The sequence below is a fragment of the Cylas formicarius genome, unplaced genomic scaffold (assembly GCF_029955315.1).
Source record: "Cylas formicarius isolate icCylForm1 unplaced genomic scaffold, icCylForm1.1 PGA_scaffold_3__17_contigs__length_32017465, whole genome shotgun sequence".
Lineage (NCBI taxonomy): Eukaryota > Metazoa > Arthropoda > Insecta > Coleoptera > Brentidae > Cylas > Cylas formicarius.
This window is the reverse complement of record NW_026844326.1, coordinates 4,370,577-4,397,801: the sequence shown is the minus strand read 5'-3', so window position 1 is coordinate 4,397,801 and position 27,225 is coordinate 4,370,577. Positions and strand designations below refer to the sequence as shown.

Sequence of the window (27,225 nt, the reverse complement as noted above, 5' to 3'; positions counted from 1 at the left end):
ATAGAAAATGCAAATCTGAAGTTCCAAAATTCAAATTTCTTAATGACTCAAATTTCTTTCTTAACCCTTTAGCATACTTTAGAGATACCTAATTAACAATAACACAATAATCTTAGTCGCCCTAGACGAGAAACAAAAGCTACACGCTCTAACAAGTCGCGACATTTAATGCGCCGATTAACGAAATTATGATATCTGTTTTGTTTACCGTATTAATTACTCTGACAAATAACGTGTTGTGAGTTTTAGAACCGTCAAAAAATGCTGCATATTTCTGGAGGTATGTAGTGTATGTTTTACATATATTTATGATATTTAGTGAAAAAGAGTTTTTATGCCGCTCAGTTAAGTTTACATTGAAAATTAAAGTCTAAATGCGGTAGCATTGTTGTATAGCAGAGTAGAACTTTTTTGCGACTATTTGCGACTGCTAGATATTAACATCACCTTCTTGCCTAGTTTCTTTCCTTTCAAAACACTTTTACCACCACGCACCCCTTCCCCTTCTACAATTTGTATTTTTACAGACAAATCCGCGACGATTAGGCGTATCGATTTATTCGAAGTTTTAAAATCAAAGGGCCCTTTACACCCTAGAAAACGTGAGAGCCAACAAATACTTTTTGATTATACTATACATATTATTGGGGGTGAGAATCTTTTAGCCCAGGATAAGAATTTGGTTTTCAAGATTATTGATAATTTTACCAAAAAACTGCATGAAAAGTGGAAAAAATCGATACGTTATTTAACAAAGTTCAAGCGTATACATGAAAAATGGCTTTTGGAAGAAATTTTAAAATCAGGACCAAGACCACCATTAAGAACCATTAATCCGGTAAATGTGGGTCGTCCGAAATTATCATTCGCTGAAGGAAGTCGACAGACTAAACGCAGGAGGGTTGAAGCTGAACTGGCGTAGAAATCAGAAGAGGAACTTTGCTTTGCCACTGCAATGAAGTTACGGGCAGCAGGAAAACGTCATGCCGCGGCACTTCTTCAGAAAATAAGATTTTCGCCGAAAAAAGCAACTTGTTTAAAGAAGATGGAACAAGTTCGCAATGCGCGCTTAGATAATGTATCATTTTCTGCAGATGAGGCCCTTGCCTTTTTTGTTAGCTTCAAATTTACCAATACATAGGTTTAAGAGCCCTAGTTAACGAAAAAGGTTTCAAAAAATTGTTTCCCACTTATGATAAAATTTTAGCGGCTACAAAACAATGCTACCGTAATAAAATCCTAGTGACTAACTCATCAGTTGAAGTTCCTTTGCAATCATTATTAGATTATACTACATCTCATGTAGTTAAAGTACAAAAAAAAGTTTTCGAAAGATCTTTCGGCAACGTTGAAGGACCTGTAACATCTTTAAAGCTAATCACTAAATGGGGATCTGACGGAAGTGGGAACCAAATCAATTATAAACAAAAAATTGAAGGGGATGATTCAACTATACTGACATCAATAGTACCTTTACAATTAAATTTTAAAAACGAATTAGGAAAATCCACAATATTGTGGCAAGGTCCACGAATCTCCTCGACTCGTTTTTGTAAGCCTTCAAGTTTATTAAAGAAACTGAAGAAGTAATTAAGTCAGAAATCTCTTATGTCGAAAGCCAAATTAAGCAACTGTCTCCAACTCAAATTAATGTAGGTAGTAGAGAATATATTGTGTATCATGAATTATTAAAAACTATGGTAGGCAGAAAGGTTTGCAATTCCTATATGTCTACCTCATCACAAAAATGTTACCTATGCAAATCTGGACCTGCTCAATTTAATAATCTCAATTTTATAAAATCTTTACCTATCAATAAAGATGGACTCAATCTAGGCCTCTCCACTCTCCATGCGTACATACGATTTTTTGAATGTTTCATTCATATTTCGTATAGATTAAATTTAAAAGTTTGACGAGTGCCAAAAATTCATAAGGACGCATTTAATCATAGGAAACAGGAAATAATTAACAAATTTAGGGAAGAAGAGGGTTTGCTAGTCGATATTCCCAAAGCGGGGTTCGGTAATACGAATGATGGGAATACAGCTAGCAGATTTTTTTCGGACCCTGCTATTTCATCCAGAATTACTGGTGTAGACCAAAACTTAATTTATAGATGTGATATTTTATTAAAAACTTTAAATTCCGGTTATCAAATAGATTCAATGCAATTTGACCATTATGCTTATAAAACAGCTCAAATCTATGTGAGCCTATATGAATGGTACCCAATGCCCCCTACAGTGCATAAAATCTTGATGCATAGTAAAGAGGTTATCGAAAACTTTTTATTACCTATAGGACGGCTGGTTAAGTACTATAGGGAGCATAATACTAGGAACATATCTAGAAATGATTGCAACAAAGACTTATTTAATATTTTTTTAGTCTCTTCAGACCCTCTTGTATCTAGTTTGAGGATTGTACCACCAAAAAAAGAAAGTGTTTTTAGTACAAAAGTTATCAATCTTCTAGCAGAACCTGAATTTAACTAGATATAAAAGATATTTCATTTTGCACCATTTGTATTATTAATTATACTTAGGTAATATTGATTTCTTATAATTAAATACTTTATAAATTTATAACATTAACTTTTACAGTGACTTTGTTTCTTGATAGTAGTGTATTTAAAGTGTGTGTATCTTTTTTAAAATCGGTTGATTTTATCTCAAAAAATGAACTGAAGTGTAAAGTTATTCAGGTGATAAAATTAACTGATTTTAATAATTACCTATTGGTTAGAACATGACCAATTATTGTTTTTTTTTTATTAAACTTGGTAGATAAAAAAAATGTACCTACCTACCTTATATACACAGAATATGTTTAGATTTTACATAGTAGTAAAATTTAATAATTCTAGCAGCACGTTTCGTATCAGTATTGTTAGTTAAATTTATCTTAATAGGTACAGCAGTGGTAAAAAATGGGACACTAGTTTGTCATATTGTAATTATAATTATTACAAAAAAATAAATATATAAACCAGCTTTTGCAACAACTTTTATTTACATTTTGAGTGTTAATTTGTATCTACCTTAATTTATATAACCGAAAAAAATGCTTATCTAGCGTTAATATTTTTGGAATCCTAGAATCGCATTTTCTATCACTGTGCGGCGTATAACCAAGTCTTAACATAAGTGAATAGATTTTTTAATTTATATTTAATAATTTATATAATAAAAATAATTTTTCAATGCATCGAAAGCTCGAATTAGCAAAAATTGCCTTTGATATTTATTTATGAATCTTTTCTTTTTCAGCTGTCGAGTCAGTTTTTTCTTTTTCTTTGCTTAGACTTTTGCGGATTTCCGAAGACTTGACAAATCGGTCGTGCGTGAGGTGGAACGATATAGTAGCAAGATCTACAGAACTGTCAAGCGTATATAGTATATTAAGCAACAAGTGCGGTAAACGGCATTTGAGTCACGAGTTTATAAATGAGTGACTTGCACACTATGCTTTTTCTGTGACCGTTAGTTTATGCAAAACAACAAGAATACATTCACTGAGATGACCGTCAGAATTCAAGCTGTGCGGTAAAGTATCCGAATACATCCGATTGCTTCCAAACCCGCTACTTTCTTTTCTTCTAGCAATTTAAATGTTTTCTCCTAATGCTCTCTCTACTTTCCACTAGTTGAACTCCTTTGACAAACCACCAACTAAATACCCGAGACCTATTCGACAACGATAATTTATAGATCGGGAAAAAAACAGGCCGCGACAGAAATTTTCTGAGGAATACTTAGTGTGCATATTGTACTATATCGTTTAGAATGGCTTTAAAAATTTTTGTAATTGCTACAAAAAAAATACAGGAAATACACATTCTTATGAAATTTAAAAAAAAAATCACAAAAATTAATATATATTTTTTTAAATCAATGATTTTCGAATCTATTAATAAAAATCAAAGTTTGTCCAACACTGATCTGTAATATGCTGATAACTGTGAACCACTAGCTGAATTTCTCGGACAAAAATAATCCTAGAAACGTATGCCCTGCATTGTTGGGATTTTGCTTTTTTTTGCATTACGAGAAATACTGAAATGAAGGTAGTAAATTTTTGTACATTCTGTTATGTATCAGCGTCTGCTACATTATCAAGATATGAGCCATGAGCCTGATAGTTCCGTAGTCTGTGCATTGTTTTGCTTTCCGAGATATACTGAATCTGTGATGTATCAACTTCAGAAATATTTTCAACTTCTGACTCATGAGACCTAGAGTTCCGCAGTCTGTGCATTGTTTGCATTACGAGAAATACTGAATGGGCTACTTCTCTTATACCCAGACTATCCCGAAAACCGAACTGTTTCCTTGATATCTTACCCTAAGAGTTCCCTAGTCTGTGCATTGCTTTGCATTACGAGATATACTGAATCGGCTGCTTCTCTTGGACCCAAGCTATCTCGAAAAGCGAACTTAGTTTTATTGACACCTTGTCCTAAGATATAGTACAATCTGTTATGTATCAGCTTTCGAAATATTTGCAATGTATGAGTCATGAGACAATAATGCTATATCTCTATAGATCCCCCCATTATTTATTTTTCATTTTAAATACTGCGCCTATTTTCATAAATTTCTAAAATTATACCAATATCTTCATATTATCAGTAAATTTGATAATATTTCAGAATAAAACCTCAACCATTAAAATGCTTATTTTTTAGACTGAGTCTCACTATTTCGTATACGGTAGTCCAATAATGGTCACAGTTCAAGAGTCATCTTACCTGCAATACGCTAGGAGGTTTGACTTTAATGAAAGCCTCCCTCGGAGGCGTACAAGGTGCGTTTCTCTCGTAACTGTCTTCAATTGTACTGGACAAACATTCCTGAACGATGGGCTCAACGGATGGTTCCGGAACTACCGCCGCGTCCGGATCGGACGCAGAAGGTTCGATCTCCATGCCGACGGATTGTTTCGTATCATGAGGCACGGCAAATGATATGCTAAAAGGAGTTCTCTCTTCCACCATACAGGTCGGAAGGTGGGCTGACTCTTGGAGTTCTTCCTTTACATCGTTCGCAATACTGATGGGTTCCGGTTTTATGTCCAGTACCGAGGAAGTTATGTTGGCGAGCAGGTCCTCCGTGTGGCGCATTTTTTCCTGAAGACAAGCGAAGAAGTTGTTATTATACCCGACAAAATTGGTTAAATCGGAGAAATTTCAAGCTTCAGTCAAGTTCTGACCAACAGGATGATTGGCGAAACGTCAGCAAGTTCGACTCAGCAAAAACCAACGCAGGAGGAATCCAGAAGTTTTGTAAAAAGTAATATAGTTGGAATCTCTGAAACCTCTAGTTATATCCCAAATAGCACAAGGACGTCCGTAAAACGTCCTCGGGATATCTGACGGGACATTGCGTATATCCTAGGGATATAGTGTTTCAGCTAAAGGACATCCTTAAGACGTCTCAAGGATATACGATGTTTCTAATTGGAACGTTCACAGTAGTATGTCCGTAGAATGTTTGTTAGAATATCCCAAGAATATCCAGTTATACTAGTTAAGACGTCGTTAGTATATCCGACGGTGAGGATATAGGAGTTATTAGGTTATTTCCAACAGCCTATGAGAAATACTGAAAAGGTAAAGCGCAGTAGTCCGTTTGGTTTTGTACGACTACAACCATTCTATCCCAGTATTTGGTACTCGCGTGTGATGGAATTAACATATTGGGTATGGTTGGCGATATTTGAAAGGCACAAATTTTTTCCAATTAATATTTAATATTTAATGTTCAATTTTGCTTTTGATGGTAAAAGTGAAGGACTGCCGATTGATATCATTAATAAAACACATTTTATACACATCTGAATTTTTTATATTGTAGATATGAAAAAATTGTAGGTATATAATACAGGAAAAATATAGAACAAGATACTATATCTTGAACTAAACTCTAAAAAAATAACTAATATTTGACAGGTTTTCTTGTCATTCTTTGGTGAAAGTAGCTCTTTTCAGCAAAGCAGCTATTGAATTCTCACGTTCTTTTGATGTTTGTGATGTGTTTGCTTTCTTATCCGCATCTGAAAATATTTTAGTATTGAGAAAGACAGGTTTTATATAGATAATGGAAATTCCAAACGCTTATTTTTATAGATGGGATAGGGTAGGTCTTTATATAAAGAAAATAAAATTAAAAAAATCAAAAAAATTGACCATTGGGTGTGTGTAGTCCCCCGAATATTAGTGCATATACATATACATATATATATATATATATATATATATATATATATATATATATATATATATATATATATATATATATATATATATATATATATATATATATATATATATATATATATATATATATATATATATATATATATATATATATATATATATATATATATATATATATATATATATATATATATATATATATATATATATATATATATATATATATATATATATATATATATATATATATATATATATATATATATATATATATATATATATATATATATATATATATATATATATATATATATATATATATATATATATTCTCACGTATTGATTCACGGATGGAAAAATGTGATGACACTATATTCCGGGATATCATCCGTTCGCTCGTTGAACTCCGACTGGAATCCTGCAAATCCTGCATTCGACTGGAATCCTGCAGACGTTTCGCCAAAATCTCACTTGGCATCTTCAATGCTCGCGCTCCGAAAACACTTCGGATGATATCCCGGAATATAGTGTCATCATATATATATATATATATATATATATATATATATATATATATATATATATATATATATATATATATATATATATATATATATATATATATGTGATAGACAATTGACATCATTACAGGAAGCGGAATAAGAAAATAGAAAATTTTTACTAGAAATTAAGTTAAAGTAAATTTTCAAAAACTGAACCAGAGATCTTTTTTTTAAGGTTTTGGAAGCAAAGAGACTTGACTTTATTCTGCAAGTGGGATTTTGATGGTTCTTCGGACCAATCTTCAATTTTATAAAGAAACAAATGAATTAACCAATCAAGGAAAAGCGAATATTCCCGAATATTTTTTTTAGTAGATTTCAGTACCAAATTGGGAGATATTAATGTATTATATGATCTTTTCTGACAATGATAGACGTCAAAGTCGAATGCTGTATGCAGGGCAATATAGTGACAAAGTGCCACTTAAGTCAGTAATAAACGACAACTAATTCTAATTTTGTATAGTAAAATACACATATTAATATTTTTAGTAGTGATTTCAATGACTTGAAGTGAATTAAGACAAAACCCAAAGTTTTGTACTATGTACTATTAACTATTACAACGTGATGAATAATAATTTTAAGTCAAACAATACTCCCAGGTCTTTTTTTGCCAGATTCAAGGACGATATTGTCAATACTAAATGCAAAATTGTTTGAATATTTTATAATTTTTAGGAGCTAATATGAAAGATTTGTCCATAGCGTGTCAGAGAAAAAACATCACCTGGAAATAATACGACCAGTGATGCCACGAGGCGTCAATTTCCTATTCAATTAATGCAGTGAATAATTATGTTTTATCAATTTCATGATGAGCTATAGCTTACTAATCTGTTAATTTCCAAAAAATATCTGAAAATTACAGAATGTTTATTTTTATTCGACCAGTGTTGTTGAAACGATCCGAAACGATTTTCTCAGACAAATCTATCGACTGGCTTGTTAAGAACGACAACCGTTAAAAGTGGGGCAATTTATCGCAAGTTGATACAACGTGAGTAAACGTTCTGATAAATATGATAAGGACATATCTGGATACCCCGATGACTGAACACGATAACGATTTGCGGATCGGTTTTTGATGTTGGTGTACGTTTGATATAGAACGATGGGCGGAATACTCCTGGTAAGCGGTTTTAAAGTATTTCTTGTTGTGGTCTGGCCAACTGGGTTGTATATGGTGAGTCAACGAACGTAAAGTTCATTATCTCATTGGTTTAAAAAGTTATGAGAAAATGGTAAATTCGAAAGTTGTAAAGATTGTTAGGATCCATAATTTAAAATTATCACTCAAAAAAGCGTGACGAACATACTTTTTTTTTTCAAAAACAGAACACCCTATTTTTAAATGTCATTTTGAATTCCTTTCGAAAATATTCAACGTTTTTAATTAACATACCTTCATACCTAAACCTAATAGTTTTTCCAATACTTTCATTTTTCTGAAAACATACTAGTTTTCACACTTGCAAAATATTAGGATAGCACAATTAATTCTTATATTTGATATTAGCGTTATTCAAAGACGACGAAAACTGAATTTCAATTATATGCTACAGGGTGTTCATAACAAACGAATATATATGGATCATTTTAAATCGAAAAATCTCGATTTTCATAAATGGCACACCATATGTATTGTATTATAGCCTGCAACTTTTATTAAGTGTGCCATATATCACATACATTTTTAGGTGGGCAAATATTGGCTCCCCTGTACATTTTTAAGCAAAGTTGTAATATAACATTTTTCAAGAGGCCTGTATAATTAACTCATGTGTCGAGTTTGAATAAATTTTAATATGCTAATCTTCAGCTATTAAATTAAATATGATTAAATATTTTCTATGATGTTATTTCCAAAATTTCACAGAAGTAAACTGAATATCATTATCATTATAATATCATTATGTTTTTCTTAAGATCAAACTCATACTCGGTTAAGACCTCCTTGTCCCTGAAAACGTTTTTCAAATGAATTTCATTTAAAGGACAGTTTAAGCAACAAGGAAGGTTTAAGGAACGACTATAAATTTGACCCGCAAGTCTTTTATTAAAAATAATTACCAATTATAATAAAAATGCGACTACAAAACAATGCTAAAAAGAAACATTTAAAGTAAACATTATTTTTTAAGTAAACGTTCAAACAAACCTCGATTAAGAGTTAAATAATATTCTAAACGATCATAAAATTCATGTCTAACTTTGATTATTTGATATTGTGAAATCCTGTCATATTCTAAGGAAATAGCGTTTTTATAGATAACACTTTATAAAACTTTTGGATTCCTCCTGCGTCGGTTGTTGTTGACTCGACAATCATCCTGTTGGCTTCTTCAGAGCTTGACTGAAACTGGCTCGCATTTTACTCTGTACCTGCTTTTATATTGTTTGAGAGGGGCGAAGCTAAAAGAGGGGCACGAACGAGAGCCCTGAGTCGCGGTTAAGATTGTTAGGTTGCTTATAGATTTCTATAGAATCTCGGATTTTTTCGTTGGTAGAAGAATTGATTCCATGCAAGAATATTAGTTTTATCGAATAAAATTTGATCTCCGGTTTCGTGATTGTGTTCGGCAACTGCTGAGTTTATTTGTTCTTTGAACCTAGTTGATATTTTTCGTCCGGTGTCTCCAACGTATTCTTTGCCGCATATGCATGGAATGCTGTAAACTCCTGGCATCTCAAATGGAATCTTGTCTTTGACAGATCGAAGATGTTGAGAGATTTTTGGACAAGTGGTAAATCTGGTTTTGGCGTTATAGTTCTTTAGAACTTTTGGTACATGGTCAGTGATGTTTCGAATATAAGGAAGGACAACAGTGGCAAATGTGGAATTGTTTTCGGTTTAATTACTATTGGAAGGTTGTGATGAAGTGTATTTTGTGATAGAACGCTTAATATTTTTAATATGGAAATTATTAGAGGGAGGAGCACAGGTAAGGTGTTTTAATTCCGGGCTCAATGACTCGGACTGAGGTGGTTTTACGGCTCTGTAAACAAGAGAGTTGATAACCGGTCTGCATGCGTAGGTTTTCTGTAAACACAATGACCCAATGTTAGGTCTGATTTTCTATTGATCAGAATATCTAAGAATGGGAGGTTGTCATTACTTTATACTTTACATATTGTACATTACATTATAGATTTTTAATGTCTAAGAAAATCGACTAGGGATTCCTGACCATGAGGCCAAATACCATAATTTTGGTTTTGATTTTAAATGGAAGGTGTCGAGAGCTTTCTTCTCAAAGGCTTCTTCTGTTAGGAAATAGACCTAATCAATAAGACTCTTCTGTCTCTACATCTTGAACTTGAAACACTAACGTCACCACTAGGGAAACCATCAAATTCTTCTCAACTACCAAACACTGTGATAAATGTATCATCGCACCAACTTTAGGAAATGGAAAAATCAGTTCTTTCCAAAAGGTTCCAACTTTGTCCTTGTCCCATTAGTATTATTCCCAGCAAATAAAAGGAAAAGATTCAAGATATTCCTACAGACGGATCATATCGTCAACTATGGAACGCATCCTTAAATCTATCATTAAGGCTTCTTCTCTATCAGATTCCGTGAAAAAATCTGTCATCCCTCATGACTCTAAAATTCCTCGTCTCTACGAGCTCCCAAAGATTCACAAACCAGGATTACCCCAACATATTCTATAGCAAAATATCCAGCTTCTTTATTAAAACCCTTTACAAGGAAAACTGACAGTTTCGTACTTAATTCCTTTCACTTCATTGAACAAATAAAAAGCATCACATTAGATAGACAAGATATTCCGCTTAGTTTCGGCGTAGAATCTCTCTTTACTGAAGTGCCTATTGCTGAAATTCTCACCATCATTTCAGATATAGTAAAATCCGAGAATTTGAAAGCAGACCTTCTTACCTTAATTGAAAAATGCTTGTCGGGAACAGCTATGGGTTCTCCATTATCACCAGTCATCGCAAATATACATTTGGGAAGAAAGCTCTCGAGACCTTCCATCTAAAACTAAAATTTTGAAACGCTACGTCGATGATACTTTTGTTTTTGGTCTCATGGTCAGGAATCTCTAGTAGATTTTCTTAAATATTTAAACTCCATACACCCTAACATACGTGTTACCATTGAAATAGAAACTAATGACAATCTCCCATTCTTAGAAACTAACCTAACATTGGGTCATTGTGTTTACAGAAAACCTACGCATACAGACCGATACCTTAATGCATTGTCACATCACCATCCGGCATAAAAATCGTCGGTTATCAACTCTCTTGTTTACTAACCAAAACTATCTCAGCCAGAGTCTGAACCCAGAATTAAAACACCTTATCTGTGCTCTTCTTCCTAATAATTTATACATTAAAGGTATTACGCGTTCCACAACCTTCCAAAAGCAATGAAACCGAAAGCAATCCCACACTTGCCACTGTTGTCCTTCGGTATATTCAAAACATCACCAACCCCATATCAAAAGTTCTAAAAGAATATAACGTCAAAATCAGATTCACCGCTTCGCACAAAATTCCATTTGAGATGCAAGGAGTTTACAGCATTGCTTGAATATGCGGCAAAGAATACATTGGAGAGACCGGACGAAAAATATCAACAAGGCTCAAAGAACATAAAAGACCCTTAAGACTAAGACAAATAAACTCATCAGCAGTTGCTGGAATACAATCACGAAACCGTACATAAAATCTTATTCGATAAAACTAAAATTCTTGCATGCAATCAATTCTTCTACCAATGAAAAATCCGAGAGTCTATAGAAATCTATAAGCAAGCTGACAATCTTAACCGCGACTCAAGTCTCTACCTGCCACCAATATGGGAATCGGTCATCCGAGATGTTTATGCCACTCATTTAGCTCCGCCCCTCAAACAATATAAAAGCTGGTACGGAGTAAAATGCGAGCCAGTTTCTAAAGAAGCCAACAGGATGATTGGCGAAATGTTAGCTAGTTCGAGTCAACAAAATTCGACGCAGGAGGGATAAAGAAGTTTTATAAAAAGTAGCACAGTAGCTCGTACCAATGAGATAATGAACCTTACTCTATCGTTGAGACGCCGGTTCAGGGTTTTCATTTATATTTTGACACTCATTTAGGTAGGTGGAACATATTGCATTCTTTGAATATAACAATAAAAACAAATGAGCTTCGTAAATTTTTATTCAACATGGAAGTCCCTTTGAACCCGATTTCGACAATATATAATATAATGTATAAACATAAAATTTAATAATAACGGTCCTTTTTAGAAAACTAAATATTTGCCAAGACTTTTCCAGGGTGAAGGGATCAATTGGTCATGGAGTAATCGTACACTCTAAACGCCAATATACCTTTTCAACAAAAAAAATTTCAAATTTCAAGATACACAATCTAATTTTCGATTTCTCATTTATTCTATAATTTGATCAGTTTAGAAGGAAATAATGTAAAAATTTGTACCAATGGGTTTTTGGGGATGAAAAATTTAAATCTCAACTTAGTTTCAAAGTTGTTTGCAGACGGCGCTAATTACATAAGAGTTCAATTGAACATTTCATGATCACTTTTTTATCCAAAACATTTTGGAAATTTTTCATAACATCTGATAAATTGAATATTTAGAAAAAGATATTCTTGTTTTGTTTCGTTTTTCGTCTTCGTAAGTTTACCAATCGAAGTGGGTTAGATGCCGGAGCAGACCTAAAGCTTTCAACAACAATAAACGTGAAAAGTTACCATTTGAGAAAACGCCGAGCCATAAATTACTCACAAATTTTAAAATGGGAGACATGACTCAAAATACGATAATAAGCCCATTTTAACTATTCTAAGTTTATTACATTACAACGTAACAAAAAAGTCCGTATACAGTGTAGTCAATCCTACCAGTTTCAGTCGGTGATCTTTTAACTTTCTGCTTTTGCGCTTGATCTCCTGTTCATAAAGAAACTGCCACAGGCTACTGTAATACTAATATTTACAAAACTTCTGGATTCTCCCTGCGTTGAATGGAACTTGCTGACGTTTCGCCAATCATCCAATCGTCTATACCTGCTTATATATTGCTTGAAGGAGGCGGGACTATGGGAGGCACATATGACTGATTCCCATATTGGTGAAAGATAAAGACCTGAGTCGCGGTTAAGCTTGTTTGGGTGCTTATAGAGTCCTATAGATTCTCGAATTTTTCGTTGGTAGAATAAATGATTACATGGAATGGATCAGGAAAAGATTAAAGATATTCTTATAATATATATAACCTTAAATCCGTTATTAGGACTTCTTCCTTATCAGAATCCGTGACAAAGTCTGTGCCTCGACACTACGGATTCCCTAAACTAGAATTACCCCTTCGACCTATTGTCAACATATTCTTTAGCTAGCTTCTTAAAACCCTTTACATGGAAAACTGCGAGTTTCATACTTAATTAGTTTCATTTCATTGAACAGTTAAAAAGTATTGAATTAGATCCACATGATATTCTGGTTACTTTGAACGTAGAATCCCTCTGTACAAAAGTTCCCTAATCTCGAAACTCCCAACATTATTTCCGATATATTAAAATTGGAGACTCTGGAACCAAACAAACATTATTTACAAATCTTCTGGATTCCTCCTACGTCGTGGAAGTTTCTTTGAAAAATTAACACGCCTTTATGGAAATGACATCAAAAGCAGAAAGTTAGAAGATCACCTACTGAAACTGGTAAGATTACTCTCTACACTGACTTTCTTGTTACGTTGTTGAGACCATAACGTTATCCCTAATTTTTTTTAAATATCCCTTTATGTCAAAACCTCACCTGCTGATAAAATTCTTCGTAAATGTTATTTTGCTTTAGTTCGAGATTGAAAGTAGGTTTTTTAATGTGTATATTTGATATTTCCAGATATTGGCATTGTCCTGCATCTACACGTGTCGAGCCCAAGAAATCTACGAAAACTCCAGTGACATTTGCGGACGGTGCAAGTGTCTGACCGGGCCCCAATTCGTCCTCGACTGTCGGAACCAGGCGTTCCACCACGTACCCGCAGAATGGCCCCAACACAATACCACCCTGACCGCGACTTTCACCCTGAACAACATCACCACGCTAGAAGTGCTGCCCGACAGCGACCTGGTCAAAAATTTGATGTTTGACCATTGCAGTATCCAAAATTTGGACAACGGTGCCTTCAAGGCAGTCAAAAACGTCGTGTTCATCGATCTAAGTCACAATCTTCTAACGAGTAAGTGTCTTTAGAACGGTTTGCGCTCAAAATGGTAGTAGACAGTAGAGATACTAAGGCGTGCTCTAAAGTACATAAACATCACCAAGAGCAAATATACTAATTCTTCAACTGGCATTGGCTCGACAAATCATTTTAATGACTTTTTCGTTGCCTCCTTATCCCAGGATTATTCGGTTGATCAGTGTTTTCTTACCCAACACTATATTAATGAAACTTTAACACTTTTACAAAATCAAAACAATTTTTTTATGACGACATAAGCCTTACATTGTTCTTATATGAAAATTATGAAAGAATGCCTCTCATCGGGTGAATTCCCTAATGCGTGGACTTCAAATATATTCAGGGCTGGCGATAATAAATTGTTAATTGCTGTTGTGTTGCTCAACAACAGTACATATACATACATACTTTAGATCACTATGTATTACTTACCAAATTAAAGTTCTTTGGTTTGGGAAAGACTGTGCTAGCCTTCCAATCGATCGAGAAGTTGCTCAGGGCCGCATCTTGAGTCCCATTTTTTTCAATACAAGCACACAAAGCAACGAATATAATAAATTAAGTGTTAGAAATTTTTTGAAAGGTTTCCAAAGCACACAAATTGGCATTTGATGACTAACACTTATCCTCTGTTGCATGTGCTTTTTTCTGCTGGGGACAGTTTAATGTACCTACTAATCTTTAAAATATGCCTACAGAAAACAGTCTGTCCTAGTTAGATGAGGAAATTTGGGTGACCATCTAATCGGACCACATCTTCCTAGACACCGTCGAGGAACTAAATTATTTAAGTAGTTTGTAACTTGATGGACATGGTGTGCATGAGCTCTATTGGGAAGGAACCACTACAGTCAGTGCTCCACTTTGTTTAGAATAGTTCTTAACATATTTTGCAACCTCTGCACTAAAAGGTCTAAGTAAAGTTGCCCGTTCACTTTATTTTCTGTTGTTAGGATAATAGTGAAAATTATGCCTATTATAAGTACTTAATGGTCATTTTATTTGGTGCTAAAAGAAATAAACTCTATAATAACCCCTTGTTTATAGAACATTTGAGTGATATGCAATAAAGACGACCGTTTCATATAGAAACCTCGGACTCAATTTTTAAGTCAGAGATGATATGAAGGTAATATATCTCCTTTATTATTTGTTTGAGAAAAAAAATGTTGAATACAAAAGTTCTAGATAAGACTAAAAGAAAGAATTTAAAATTATTTTAAAATATACAGGGTGATTCATAGCTATGTGGGAAACAAAACTTATAATTTTTTAAACGAAACGCCTCGTTATTATCGCATTAGTAGGTACTCAATCACCCAATGTAGGATTGTTGGTCTATAGAGAGTGTTTTTGGCTTTATGACAATTTTTTGTCGAAAATGCCCGGTATATTACAAAAATTCTATGATGGGATATTATTTTGCATATACTAACATAATGTAGGTTTTAATGTTTTCCTTTTTTTAAAGCTTTTTAAACTATACCATTGATAATGAGATATTTTGTTAAGAGTTTAAAGTAATGTAATGACGCCACTACATTTTTATTACTTTTTATTTTCTTTAACGCACATATTCAGTGAATATAAATAACAATGTAATGTTTGTACCCGCCTTGATAAGACAGAACTTTTAATATGTTTTTTTAAATGGTATATTATGATTTGGGATAATTTTCAAGATACTTGCACTTTACATAACTATAGTAAATTGAAATAATATTTAGTATCATCTTTTCACCACCTTGTTGGGGTATGTACGAATTATTTGAAAATATTTTTAATAAATAAATTTTAAAAAGTACAGTTGGCACTAACCTTATACTGAAAAATGGAAAGGCGTGTCTAAATTGCATCTTATTCGACTTTTAATGAACGTGAAATACCATGTATAACTCTGTGCAGAATTCTTTATTGTTTGTTTGTTGTAAATCTTGAAGTTAGTTCGAATCGTTTAAACAGGGTGAGGTAATATGAAAAATATTAATTATCGTAAAAAGTCTACAGAGACGAATTAAGCATAATTCTTCCAGGAGCATTCATTGCGTTAAACAAAAATAAAATTATGAACTGCGCAACCTTGGGAAAATAATTTTATCAGTATTTTGCGCTAAGGATAATATTGAAAATGCAATATTAATAGACCATCTAATCGGGCCACCTCTTTCTATACACCGTCAAGGAATTAAATTATTTAAGTAGTTTGTAATTTGATGGGTTTGGTGTGCGGGACCTCCATTATGAAGGAACCACAGTCTCTGTCCCACTTCGTTTGGAATAGTTCTTAACATACTTTGCAACCTGTGCTCTAAAAAGTCTAAGTAAACTTGCCCAATCACTCTATTTAAAAAAAAAACAGACCCTACCAAGTTATTTCCTACTGTACCACCCCAAACATTTTTTTCTGTCTGTGTGTAATTATAAAATAGGGACTATTGTGCATTATAGTGAAAATTATTGCTATTAACCGTTCTACCCTCAGCAAGACGGAAGAAATCAGATCTGAGGTTGTCCCTATTCCGTGTTTTGTAGGGGTGAACTTCATTCACATGTAAAAACTCTGTTTGATTCTCGCAAGCATAAACAAGACTAGGATATAAGCGCTTGGCAGTATAAGGATTCTAAGCTTCGAAAATTTAGATCTAACATCCTCTCTGTATATGAGGTTTGTGATTATTATAATTACTCTGCGTTGTAGGCCGAAGACTCTTGCTGCAGCAGGAGCCTGCTCCCAGTTCATCAGGTCATAAAGCAAGTGGGAGTCAATTAGAGCATAATACGCTGTCAATAATATGTTACAATATACAGTACCCATTAGGCCCCACAAAGTTAGTATTTGAAAATTGTTTTTTTTAAGATTTTTTTAGACACTTGGTCTATGTGGTGACACCAATTTAGTTTAGGGTCTAAATGAATTCCCAAGAATTTTGCACTTTGTCCATTATCTACTTCGTTGATTTACCTTTGAGAGAAGATTAAAGAAATCGTCTCCCCTTCTTTAAGGATTAACCTATTTTTTGTAAACCAGTCCTTAGCTCATGTTAATTCGGTAAGTACTTCAGTAAGATTTTTTTATTTATCAAGAAAGTAGTGTCGTCTGCACACCATTATATATAGCTTCATATATACAACTGTGCCCTGCAAAACCCTATTTCTCATTGGTAATATATTCGAGTTTTTATTATTACAACCAACGTATTGTTGTATGTAGAAATGAACCAACTAGGCTTCGGCTGCAGATGTAATATTTAATTTTCTTAATAAAGTCGAATGCTCTACGCAGCCACCCTTTAGTAATATCGCATAATGTTGCACAAAAACGTCCCTTACAAACTTTTGATCATTTTTAGGTAATTCGGTTTTTAAATTATCAGCAATACTTGTAAAAAATCTATTTAATTTCGTTTTTGATTACCTGTTCTTTTTTAGAGGGTCGATTTTTATTGATTATATTCCAGTAGGTCTTAGGTGTATTTTCTTCGTCTTCAATTATTTTCTTATTGGAACTGCATTTTGCTTTCTTTATTTCATTTTTCTAAAAGTTAATATATCTTGTAAGATGTGCATTGAAGTAGGCATAGTTTAGCTCTTTCATCAGGCAAAGATTATTTCTTATTAATTGAAGTCTTGGAGTGAACTATTTGTATTTCTTAATTACATTTGTATTATTGCTTCCTTCATGAGAAAGCACATTTCAATGGTTTCGGTAAGAATACCTATTAGAGAGACGGCCATATCTATTTTTTGGAAAAAATTTAAAGTACCTTCCTGCCTAACTATACGCTATTTTATTTTTTTTGTGCCATTGTGAACAGGATGGACTTTCATGCTTGCTGTGACTGCTCCATGATCAGATAACTCAGGCTCAACAACGTCAGCATTTATTTTTGAATCGTCTTGTATATTTGTAACCATGTTATCGAGTCAATATTTTTTTTGAGTTTTCTTCTTGATAATAGACCCAAAATTAAAAATGTCATGTCACACAACAGCTCGTGTTTAACCCCAATATAAATACCGTCCTTTTCTTCTAGCCGAACAAATATCGGCAGAGAAATTCAAAGGTCCGTATAACGATAGCGTCTACGAGCCGTTAAAGATCAAATATCTTAATCTCGCTTACAACAAAATCCATAGCTTGCCGCACAACGTGTTCGAACACCTCAGCGACCTGGAAGAACTCAATCTGGAAGGCAATCATTTTAAATTTCTGGACCAACCAACGCAAATGGCTCTGTCTGGATTACCGCACTTAGAAGTGAGTATCAAAATTAATTTGGAACCCAAAAAAATAAAAAAATTTTCCTTCTATTTTCACCTCGTTCTTTAGAAATTTTAAAAAAAAAGTAAATCGGTCAAGAAAAATGCTGGAAATTGCCATTTTGAATTTTAAAAGCCGTTTTCTGCACCATTTACTTGTATTAATGATACTTAGAGTGAACACTATTTTAAAAGTGACAAATTCAAATCTTTTTTGTTACATGCTTTTTACTTTTTTTTTTTTAAGTAAGAGGAGTCGTTAAACGTGCTATGAGTGACATGATTGCCACCAGATGGTGGGGTACTCAATCGCAATAATAAAAGAAATAATTTTTGTATGAAGTTTTTTTCTACTATTTTTGTTTACGTTTTCCGGAAAAGGGGTTGTGTTTGTTTTTAAGCAGTGTAAACAGTATTGAACGGGGTATATACATGCAGACGCCCGGAAGGCACAAAAAATTAATTTCTGAAACCAAAAAAGCCGAATTCCATCGATACTACTTGTACTGCTTGGAGGGTGATTGAGTATTGATAATTTTAATTTAATTAATAAAATAATAAAAAACAATAAAAACGAGAATGAGCCTAATATTGTGGAGTCAGTATTTAATAACTATTGTTAGTTACATTCAGTTGGATAAAAAAACGATTGATTGAGCTCTTTCATACTTTAAAATATAAGTTATTATTTTATTATTATAATTATTGAAAAGGGATTTCATTATAGGGAAGCTAACGTTCTTGGTTTTCTAAGTACCACAGTCCCATCACGTATAAAAAGAAATAGATTTCCGTAGGCTATATCTTTGTTTATTTGGGAAAGCTCTGCAGGCTTCGGGTATAAGCGGTAAGCCTCTAAACTGGGTCAATAGCTTTTTAGAAGATCGTTCTCAATTTGTATCCCCTAAGTTTTTTAACGGAAATGTAAATTTAGCTAGTCAGCGCATGGAGATGGGCGTCCCTTAAATGTTCAGTTTATTATGTGTGAATTGTATATTGATAATTTTACCTGATACATTTTTTCTGATGTATGTGGATGACCTTTCCTTGGTGTTGACGTGTGGAAACGACGACAATCTCTGAGAAGTCCTATAGGGTACCCCAAAAATTAATCTATATTTCAACGCAAGCAAAACCCAAACCCAAACAAAAAATATCTGGCTTGATCACTATACAAAGTGTGTTCAAAAGTAAGTTGACTTTTAAGTTTTATCAAAAAGAATTTGTTTATTTATCAAAATTAATGCTGTCCCCAAATATATAATACAATTGTGCCAACGAATTTTCCAATCCTCGAAACACTTCTGGTATAGCATTGAGTTCTTCCAGCGATTTTTTTTATTTCCTCAATCGTTCTAAACCTCCTAATGGTTTTCTTGAGTTTTGGGAACCGGAAAAAGTCGCAGGGCGAATATATTGGCCGAGGCATGATTGTGGTTTTGTGTTTGCCTAAAAAGTTAGACTAGACACAAGTAACATGAATTGTTTTCCCACGATTCAGGACATTTCCTTCGTATTGCTTCTCGCAAACGGCGCATAACTTATTGACCGTAAGACCTTGTACTAAGAACCCTTGATGTACTACGCTTCGATAATCAAAGAAAACAGTGAGCAAAACCTTGATATTTGATCGAACTTGACGTGCTTTTTTCGGTCTTGGCGAATCTGGGTTCTTCCACTGGGACCATTGGGCTTTGATTTCGACATCATAAGCATATACCCATGATTCATCACCAGTTATGACCTTTCTGGGCACATCAGGATTATCATTGACGTAGTTTAACAGCTTTTGAGCGATGCTCCTTCAATGTTCCTTTTCTTCAAAATTAAGTAGTTTGGGGACAAATTTTGCTGCTACACGTTTGATCCCAAAACTTCGATAAGAATTGCACGCACGAGTCAATAGACATGCCAACGTCTTCAGCCACTTCTCTAATAGTGATTCGACAATTTTTCAACCTAATTTGTTTCATTGTTCGTGCTGGGACGTTCAGAGCGAGGTTCTTGAAACAGCTTGTACCGCTTATATAGGGAAATAGGGACAAAGTTTTCAAATTTCTACATCTTAGCAATTTTGGCATACTGATTCTGGTTCTAAAATTATGGATGGCAAATTTTGGGCGGGGCCTAACTTTTGAGGGGTACAGGGGTACAAGTAAATGCAATAACTTTTTTGTCAATTGAAAACATTGTTCTTTTATCTATTTTTGAAGAATAATAATATTAAACATATGCCATAACTGTCATGATTGAACAAAAACACCTCTGGCGTTGACGCAACGCCATGATAGAGGATGACCAACGAAGTGACGATTTTATTTTCAGTTAATTCTGGCTTCCAGTTTTAAAAAATGTAACTTTTATATACTATGCCTATAAATAAGTATTTAAGTAAATTTAAGTAAGTAATAAGTAAAATACACATTCAACTTTTTTGGCAGACACTAAACCTGGCAAGGAATGATCTCACCGAATTGGTCGAAGAAGCAATTCACAATCTCGATAACCTGGTCGAGCTGAACTTAGCTTACAACAAAATAGACTTCGTACCAGATACGCTGAGTTTGTTGGAAAAACTAGAAACGGTCTACCTGGATTACACCATGATTTTCGAATTGACCGACGAATCTTTTTTGGGTAAGAGAGTTGACAGTAACAACTAATTAATTAACCACGATTATCTTATCGTATTTGGCATATGTAGTGGCCCTGCCTATGCCGTCAATACATGAACATAAAGCAAATATACATAAAAAAAAGAGATGATTTAAGATTTCGTTTTTAACCAATGACCTTGCGGTATTAGTTTGGATGCGGCATTTTGACGATGTAATATTGTCAAATTAAGCTTAGGTCTCGTTAAATGCTCTGAAAAAACCATGTGCAAAGGCGCATGCGACGTATTAATTTATGCCATAGTAGTGCAACTATATTAACCTCAAATGCTACACAGTTTAAAAGATGTACTTTATTCTAATAAAAGTTTAGGCCCAAGAAATAATGGTATCAGATGCTACTAACTGCATAATCTTTGTAGATGCTTAAGAATGTAATTTAAAGTTTTTTTGAGATATAATTTCCACTGTTCTATTGCACTTGCTTACAACTCTAACCGAACAACAAGTTCGGAAAAACATGTCCGACTTTCTAACATAAGTCAGAATTTTAAAATACATGGCACCATTTCTATAAAATATGTCACAATTTCTGAAAACTGTATTATGGTGTATTATGTGTATTATGGCAAGGCTACGTCGATGATATTTTTGTTATTTGGCCTCACGTTCAGGAATCCCCTAGTAGATTTTCTTAGTCATGTAAACTCTATACACCCTAATATACGTTTACCATTGAAATAGAAACTAATACCAACCTACCATTAATAGATACAACAGAAAATCAGACCTTACAATTGGGTCATTGTGTTTACACACACAAACCGATACCTTAATGGATTGTCACATCACCATCCGACCCAAAAATCATCGTTTATCAACTGTCTTGTTTACAGAAAAATAAAACTATCTCAGCCCGAGCCATTGAACCCAGAGCTTACCTCTGCTCTTCTCATTTCCACATTAAAGATATTAAGCGTTTCATCACAAAATACACGTCACCACAACGTTCGATCCGTCAAAGACAAAATTCCATGTGAGACCGGACGAAAAATATCAACTAAGGTCAAAGAATATGAAAGAGCCTTAAGACTTAAGACAAATAAATTCATCGGCAGTTGCCGAACACAATCGCGAAACCGGACATAAAATTTTATTCGATAAAACTAAAATTCTTGCATATAATCAATTCTTCTACCAACGAAAAATCCGAGAGTCTATAAAAATCTATAAGCAACCTAACAATCTTACCCACGACTCAGGTCTCTACCTGTCACCAATATTGGAATCAGTCATCTGAGACGGTGTTTATGCCGCTCAATTAGGTGCGGCCCAGGATGATTGGCGAAACGTTACCTAGTTCGACTCAACAAAAACCGACGCAGGCTTAATCCAGAACTTTTATAAAAATTATTCTAAAAAATATGTTTCAAAAAAAGTCATACTTTCTGAAAAGTAAGTCAGAATTTAATATTTACAGATCTTCTGGATTCCTTCTTCGCCAATCATCCTGTTGGCTTCTTCTAAGTTTATCACTTGTCCGAAAATCTATCAACATCTTCGATCCATGAAAGACAAACTTCCGTTGGAAACACCAAAGTTTACAACATTGCATGTTTATAAGGCAAATAATACATTGGAGAAACAGGATGAAAAGTGTCAAGTAGCTAAAGAAAGGCGCTTAAGACTATCACAAATAAACTCAACAGTTGCCGAATACAATCCGGAAACCGGATATTAAATCTTATTCGATCAAACTAAAGATCTTGCATATCTACTTGCATCTACTAGTGGCAATTAGTCATCCCAGGCAATGTTCATGTTCCTACTTTAGCTCCGCCGTCCTAAAACAGTATATAAGGAGGTACAAAGTAGAATACTAACTATTTAGTGGCAGAGAAAGCAAAACGACGGAACAACGCCCACATCATATTTAATAATTTTTTAAACCAGACCAAAATGTAATAACGATTGTTAAAAACGTAAAATAAAGAATGAATGGCCATGGAATGATAACCACTGTCAGTTAAGCTGGGTTAAAGGCAACATGATGAATGGTGAAACGTCACCAGAAGAACCAGAAGATTTGTAAATAGTTTTTCAATGGCCTGTGGAAGTTTCTTTGAAAAACTAAGTAGAAATTTCTTTTGAAATGTCAGAATTTCTAGATTAAATTACTTCTTCTGATTTAAAGCCTGAATTTCCATTACCATGAAAAGACAACTGTCTTTTCATGGTAATGGTTCATTCTAATGGAGAAGCTGTGAAGTTTGGCTTGTATGTTTGCCCGTATGATTAGTGTTTTTCTCCTTTCGGGAATTACCTACCAAAAAATAGAAAGACTTTTGTTCTTAGAGGTACCATTAAAGAATGTGCAAAGGATGCTTCAAAGAAAAAATGCAAGTTTGGAAACTACTTCAAGTAAATATGACAGTTGTAAAACATCAGGACATTTGACATTTCAAATGACTAAGTGTAGATTGCATAAAACAATTTCGGGCTTAAGTTCAACGAAACTTAAGTTGGTACTACTACGTTTAATTTCTTTCTTTGGTCAGTTTTAGATATACGACGTAACCTGGTTAGTTTTGTTGATTTCGCCCAATATTTCCCTATCGGGTACCTTATTTATTATGGGATGAAACTTAATCTCAGAACCTACAAAAAGTACCAAATAAAACTTGTTTGGATCTTTTTACATTATAAAATATTATAGTAATCAATATATGGGGTGGTGTGCGTAAAAATTTAACTTGATCGAAATACAAAAATATATATATTTAAAACCGTGTGCCATGTAAATTTAAATATTCTATTGTACTTTGAATTAAATTAGTTTTTCTTAATCTAACTTAAGCAACTTCTAATAAAATATTTAATCTTTTGTTCTTATTAGTTTTTGAACGACCTCGTCGTAGACGATATTTTAAATGCCCTGTTTCTATAATTTTTTCCTAAATTTTACCGAACGTGCATCTTGTAATGGGTCTTTCTGGGTATTTTTCGTTAAATAAATTAGAAACTTCCTCTTCAGTTTTTGTTTCTTTTCCGGATCCAATAAAAATTAAAATTTTAATTGTCTGGCTTTCATTTCGATGCGCCCATTCTGAAACAAATGTAATTGTGACAATTTAAGAACTATTTACTTATCTGTTTATTATGTATATTTTCCATTTAAACTTATTAGCAAATCTTTTGGATTCATCCTGGTCGGTTGTTAACAAACCAAACTGCCCAAAACATCAAAAATATTTGTCCAATTTCATGATTGTGGTCAGCGACTGCTGATGAATTTATTTGTTGTAATCTTAAGGCTTTCATGTTCTTTTAAACTAGTTTATATGTTGAGAGATTTTTGACCCAGTGGTAAATCTGGTTTTAATGTTTCTTTCGAACTTTTGATGTGTGGCATTTTGAATGTACGGAAGAACTACAGTGTGGGGGCTGCTTTCGGACTCATTGTCTTTGGAAGGTTGTGGTGAAGTGTGGAAATTATTAGAGAGAAGAGCAATTCTGGTCTCAGTGACTCGGGTTGAGATAGTTTTAAGGCTTAGTAAACAAGAGAATTGATAACCGATGATTTTTGGGCTGGGTGGTGATGTGACAATGTATTTCAGTATCAGTATGTGTGCGCAGATTTTCTATAAACAGAATGACCCAAAGATATTAAGTGTTCCATCACAAAATGTACTTCACCACAACCTTACAAAGACAATGAATGCGAAAGCAACCCACACTTGGCACAGTTGTCCTTCCTTACATTCAAAATTATTAATAATATTGATAATAATAACAATATTAATAATAATAATAGTAGTTTTCAATAAGATATTTTAAATTATTGCACAAGATTTAGACAAATTTTCTTAATGCCACTATAAACTAATATAGTCATACATCTCAAATGGTTAAAACGAAACTTTTGTAATTTCAATAAATAGACCTTACATTTTTGTCTAAATACTAGAACTGAGCTGGATGCAAAATATTTATTAAAATTATTATAAAGCTTAATGGCATTATAGCTAAAGCAGCGTTCAAATTAACAAGATTAACAAGAATTATGTTAGGGCATATCCAGAACGTTTTTCGTCCTTAGAGCAGCATTATGAATTTCATACCAAAACACTAAACAATATTTCAGGTACATTGTCAACCTTAAATACAACAATTGTATTTAGTTTTGATCCATTCCAACAAAAACATTAATATCAACTAGGCTGGAAAAACTTGAAAGACACTTACGACAAATCAACTCACCAGCTGTTGCCGAACACAATCACGAAACCGGACATCAAACCTTATTCGATAAAAGTAAAAAAATTCTTGGCTGTAACCAATTCTTCTTCCAACGAAAAATCTGAGAATTAATAGAAATCTATAAGCAACCAAATAATCATAATCGCGACTCAGGCCTTTATCTTTCACTAATATGGGAATCAGTCATCCGAGATAATGTTCACGGCCCTCCTTTAGCACCGACCACTTCAAACAGTATATAAGCGGATACAGGGTAGAGCCAGTTTTAGCTAAGCTCTCAAGAAGCAAACGGCAACAAGTTTGATTTATCAACAACCGACGAAGATGGAATTCAGAAGATTTGTAAATAGTATTACAGAAGTTTCTTTGAAAAATTAATTATGATGATTTTTCTTAAGAACCAACCATTTTTAAATAAATTTGTGCTGTCAACCCCGAACGTGTGGCCGGTGCAACTACATCCACCGTTACAGTAATAGCTGACGTTGATATAGTTTTCTACTAGTAGGAAAACCTCAACTTCCTTTCGATGATTCTTAATCTATCAAAGTGTTTGTTTTCTGAATATTCTGTTCGTTCCATGTATAAACAATAATTTACCGTAGGCGTCAAGAGCCTTAGAGAGATATCGCTCACGAACCTGCCGAGGCTCAGCTACGTGAAAGCGAATACTTTCGCAGGATTGTCGAACTTGAAAATCCTCAAACTGTCGGACAACAGAAATTTGGCGACGATCGATAGGGAAGCGTTTGCTCCAAATCAAATACTGCAAGAGGTATTTTTAACCGAATTGAGCGTCTTTAAAAATTAGCCCAACTTCAAACTTCTCGCGAACTGCTGACTAAGTTTGAATATATATTAATATAATAATATGTTTAGGCATGTGCAGAGTGTGTGAAGAAAAACCAGTTTTATACTTAATGTTTCTAAGTCAATGCAGCATTTTGCTTAATTATTTGCGATTTAAATTCACTTATTAAATGAAATAAAAATGAATAAAAAGTTAATATGACGTGTTTCCTGCCCTTTAAACCAAACCTTAAATTTGTGCTTGTTCGATATTAGTCAATTTTTCTGTGAAACAAACAGAGCTTAACTGATACTGGTTTGCATTCTACTCTGTACCTGCTTACACAAGGTGAGTCAACGATAAAGTTCATCATCTCATTGGTTTCAAAAGTTGTGAGAAGATGGTAAATAAAGATTGTTAGGATGCACAATTTTTAATATTTCTAGCTTTCACACTTGCAAAAAAATTACGTTAGCGCCAGTATCTTGAAAGGTAGATAGATCACTCTTATTTGATAGTAGCGTTTTTCGAATATGACGTAAAAGATATGCAAGTTGAATTACATGCTACAGGGAGTTCAAAATAAACAAATATATTTGGATGATTTTAAAATGAAAAATATCGATTTTTCTAAATGGCGCATTATTATTTATTCTAAAAGATCTAAAAAATCTACAACTGTTATTAAGTATTTTTATATAACTTTTCCCTTCCTTCTTTCTGTCTAGGCTCTGTTAAGATTAAAAAATGAACAGGAGAAAGAAATATATTGGACCTGTAGATCAAGCAACAGACAAAGTAATCATTTTAAATACCCATTGATACAAATCAACTTATCCTATTTTTAATTATTATTAATTGTTTTCGTATATTTTCTTCCATTAAAAGCTGAAGAGATTGTCTAGTTAGTATACGTCAACTAGGGTTCTTCGCCTTGTGAAGTATTACTGCCAAAGTATTTTTTTCTGCTTCATCTAATATATAAATCATATCAATTAGCTTTAGGAAAATCCAAACTTTTTTTAACTTACTGACATCACAAATGTCACAGTCACATAGTTGTCAGGTATAAATTTAACAATGTCACTCTGTCATGGCTAACTAATTATATCGACAGTCATAGACAGAAAGAAGGGTAATCATTGAAAAACTAAAAATAAATCGCAAAGTACTAAGAATAGGTATATTACATACTTAATAAAAATTATAGGTTTTGAAAGACATATCAGAAAAAATAATTAAATCAATGGTGTGCAGTTTAAGAAAATCGAGATTTTTCAATT

General features: G+C 33.5%; 2 protein-coding genes across 4 annotated transcripts in view; one reads left to right on the top strand and one right to left on the bottom strand.

Annotated features, from left to right (window-relative positions):
• LOC132699587 (uncharacterized) overlaps positions 1 to 27,225 on the bottom strand; it is a 68,043-nt gene that overhangs the window by 24,419 nt on the left and 16,399 nt on the right. For both annotated transcript variants that reach the window (XM_060666386.1, XM_060666387.1), the window contains exon 3: positions 4,754 to 5,131. In XM_060666386.1, coding sequence (XP_060522369.1) covers positions 4,754 to 5,131 — 378 coding nt within the window. The remainder of the gene's footprint in view (positions 1 to 4,753; positions 5,132 to 27,225) is intronic.
• LOC132699588 (chondroadherin-like) overlaps positions 7,831 to 27,225 on the top strand; it is a 24,618-nt gene continuing 5,223 nt past the window's right edge. For both annotated transcript variants that reach the window (XM_060666389.1, XM_060666388.1), the window contains exons 1-5: positions 7,831 to 7,915; positions 13,672 to 14,011; positions 18,052 to 18,275; positions 20,719 to 20,914; positions 25,758 to 25,927. In XM_060666389.1, coding sequence (XP_060522372.1) covers positions 7,898 to 7,915; positions 13,672 to 14,011; positions 18,052 to 18,275; positions 20,719 to 20,914; positions 25,758 to 25,927 — 948 coding nt within the window. In that variant the 5' untranslated portion in view covers positions 7,831 to 7,897. The remainder of the gene's footprint in view (positions 7,916 to 13,671; positions 14,012 to 18,051; positions 18,276 to 20,718; positions 20,915 to 25,757; positions 25,928 to 27,225) is intronic.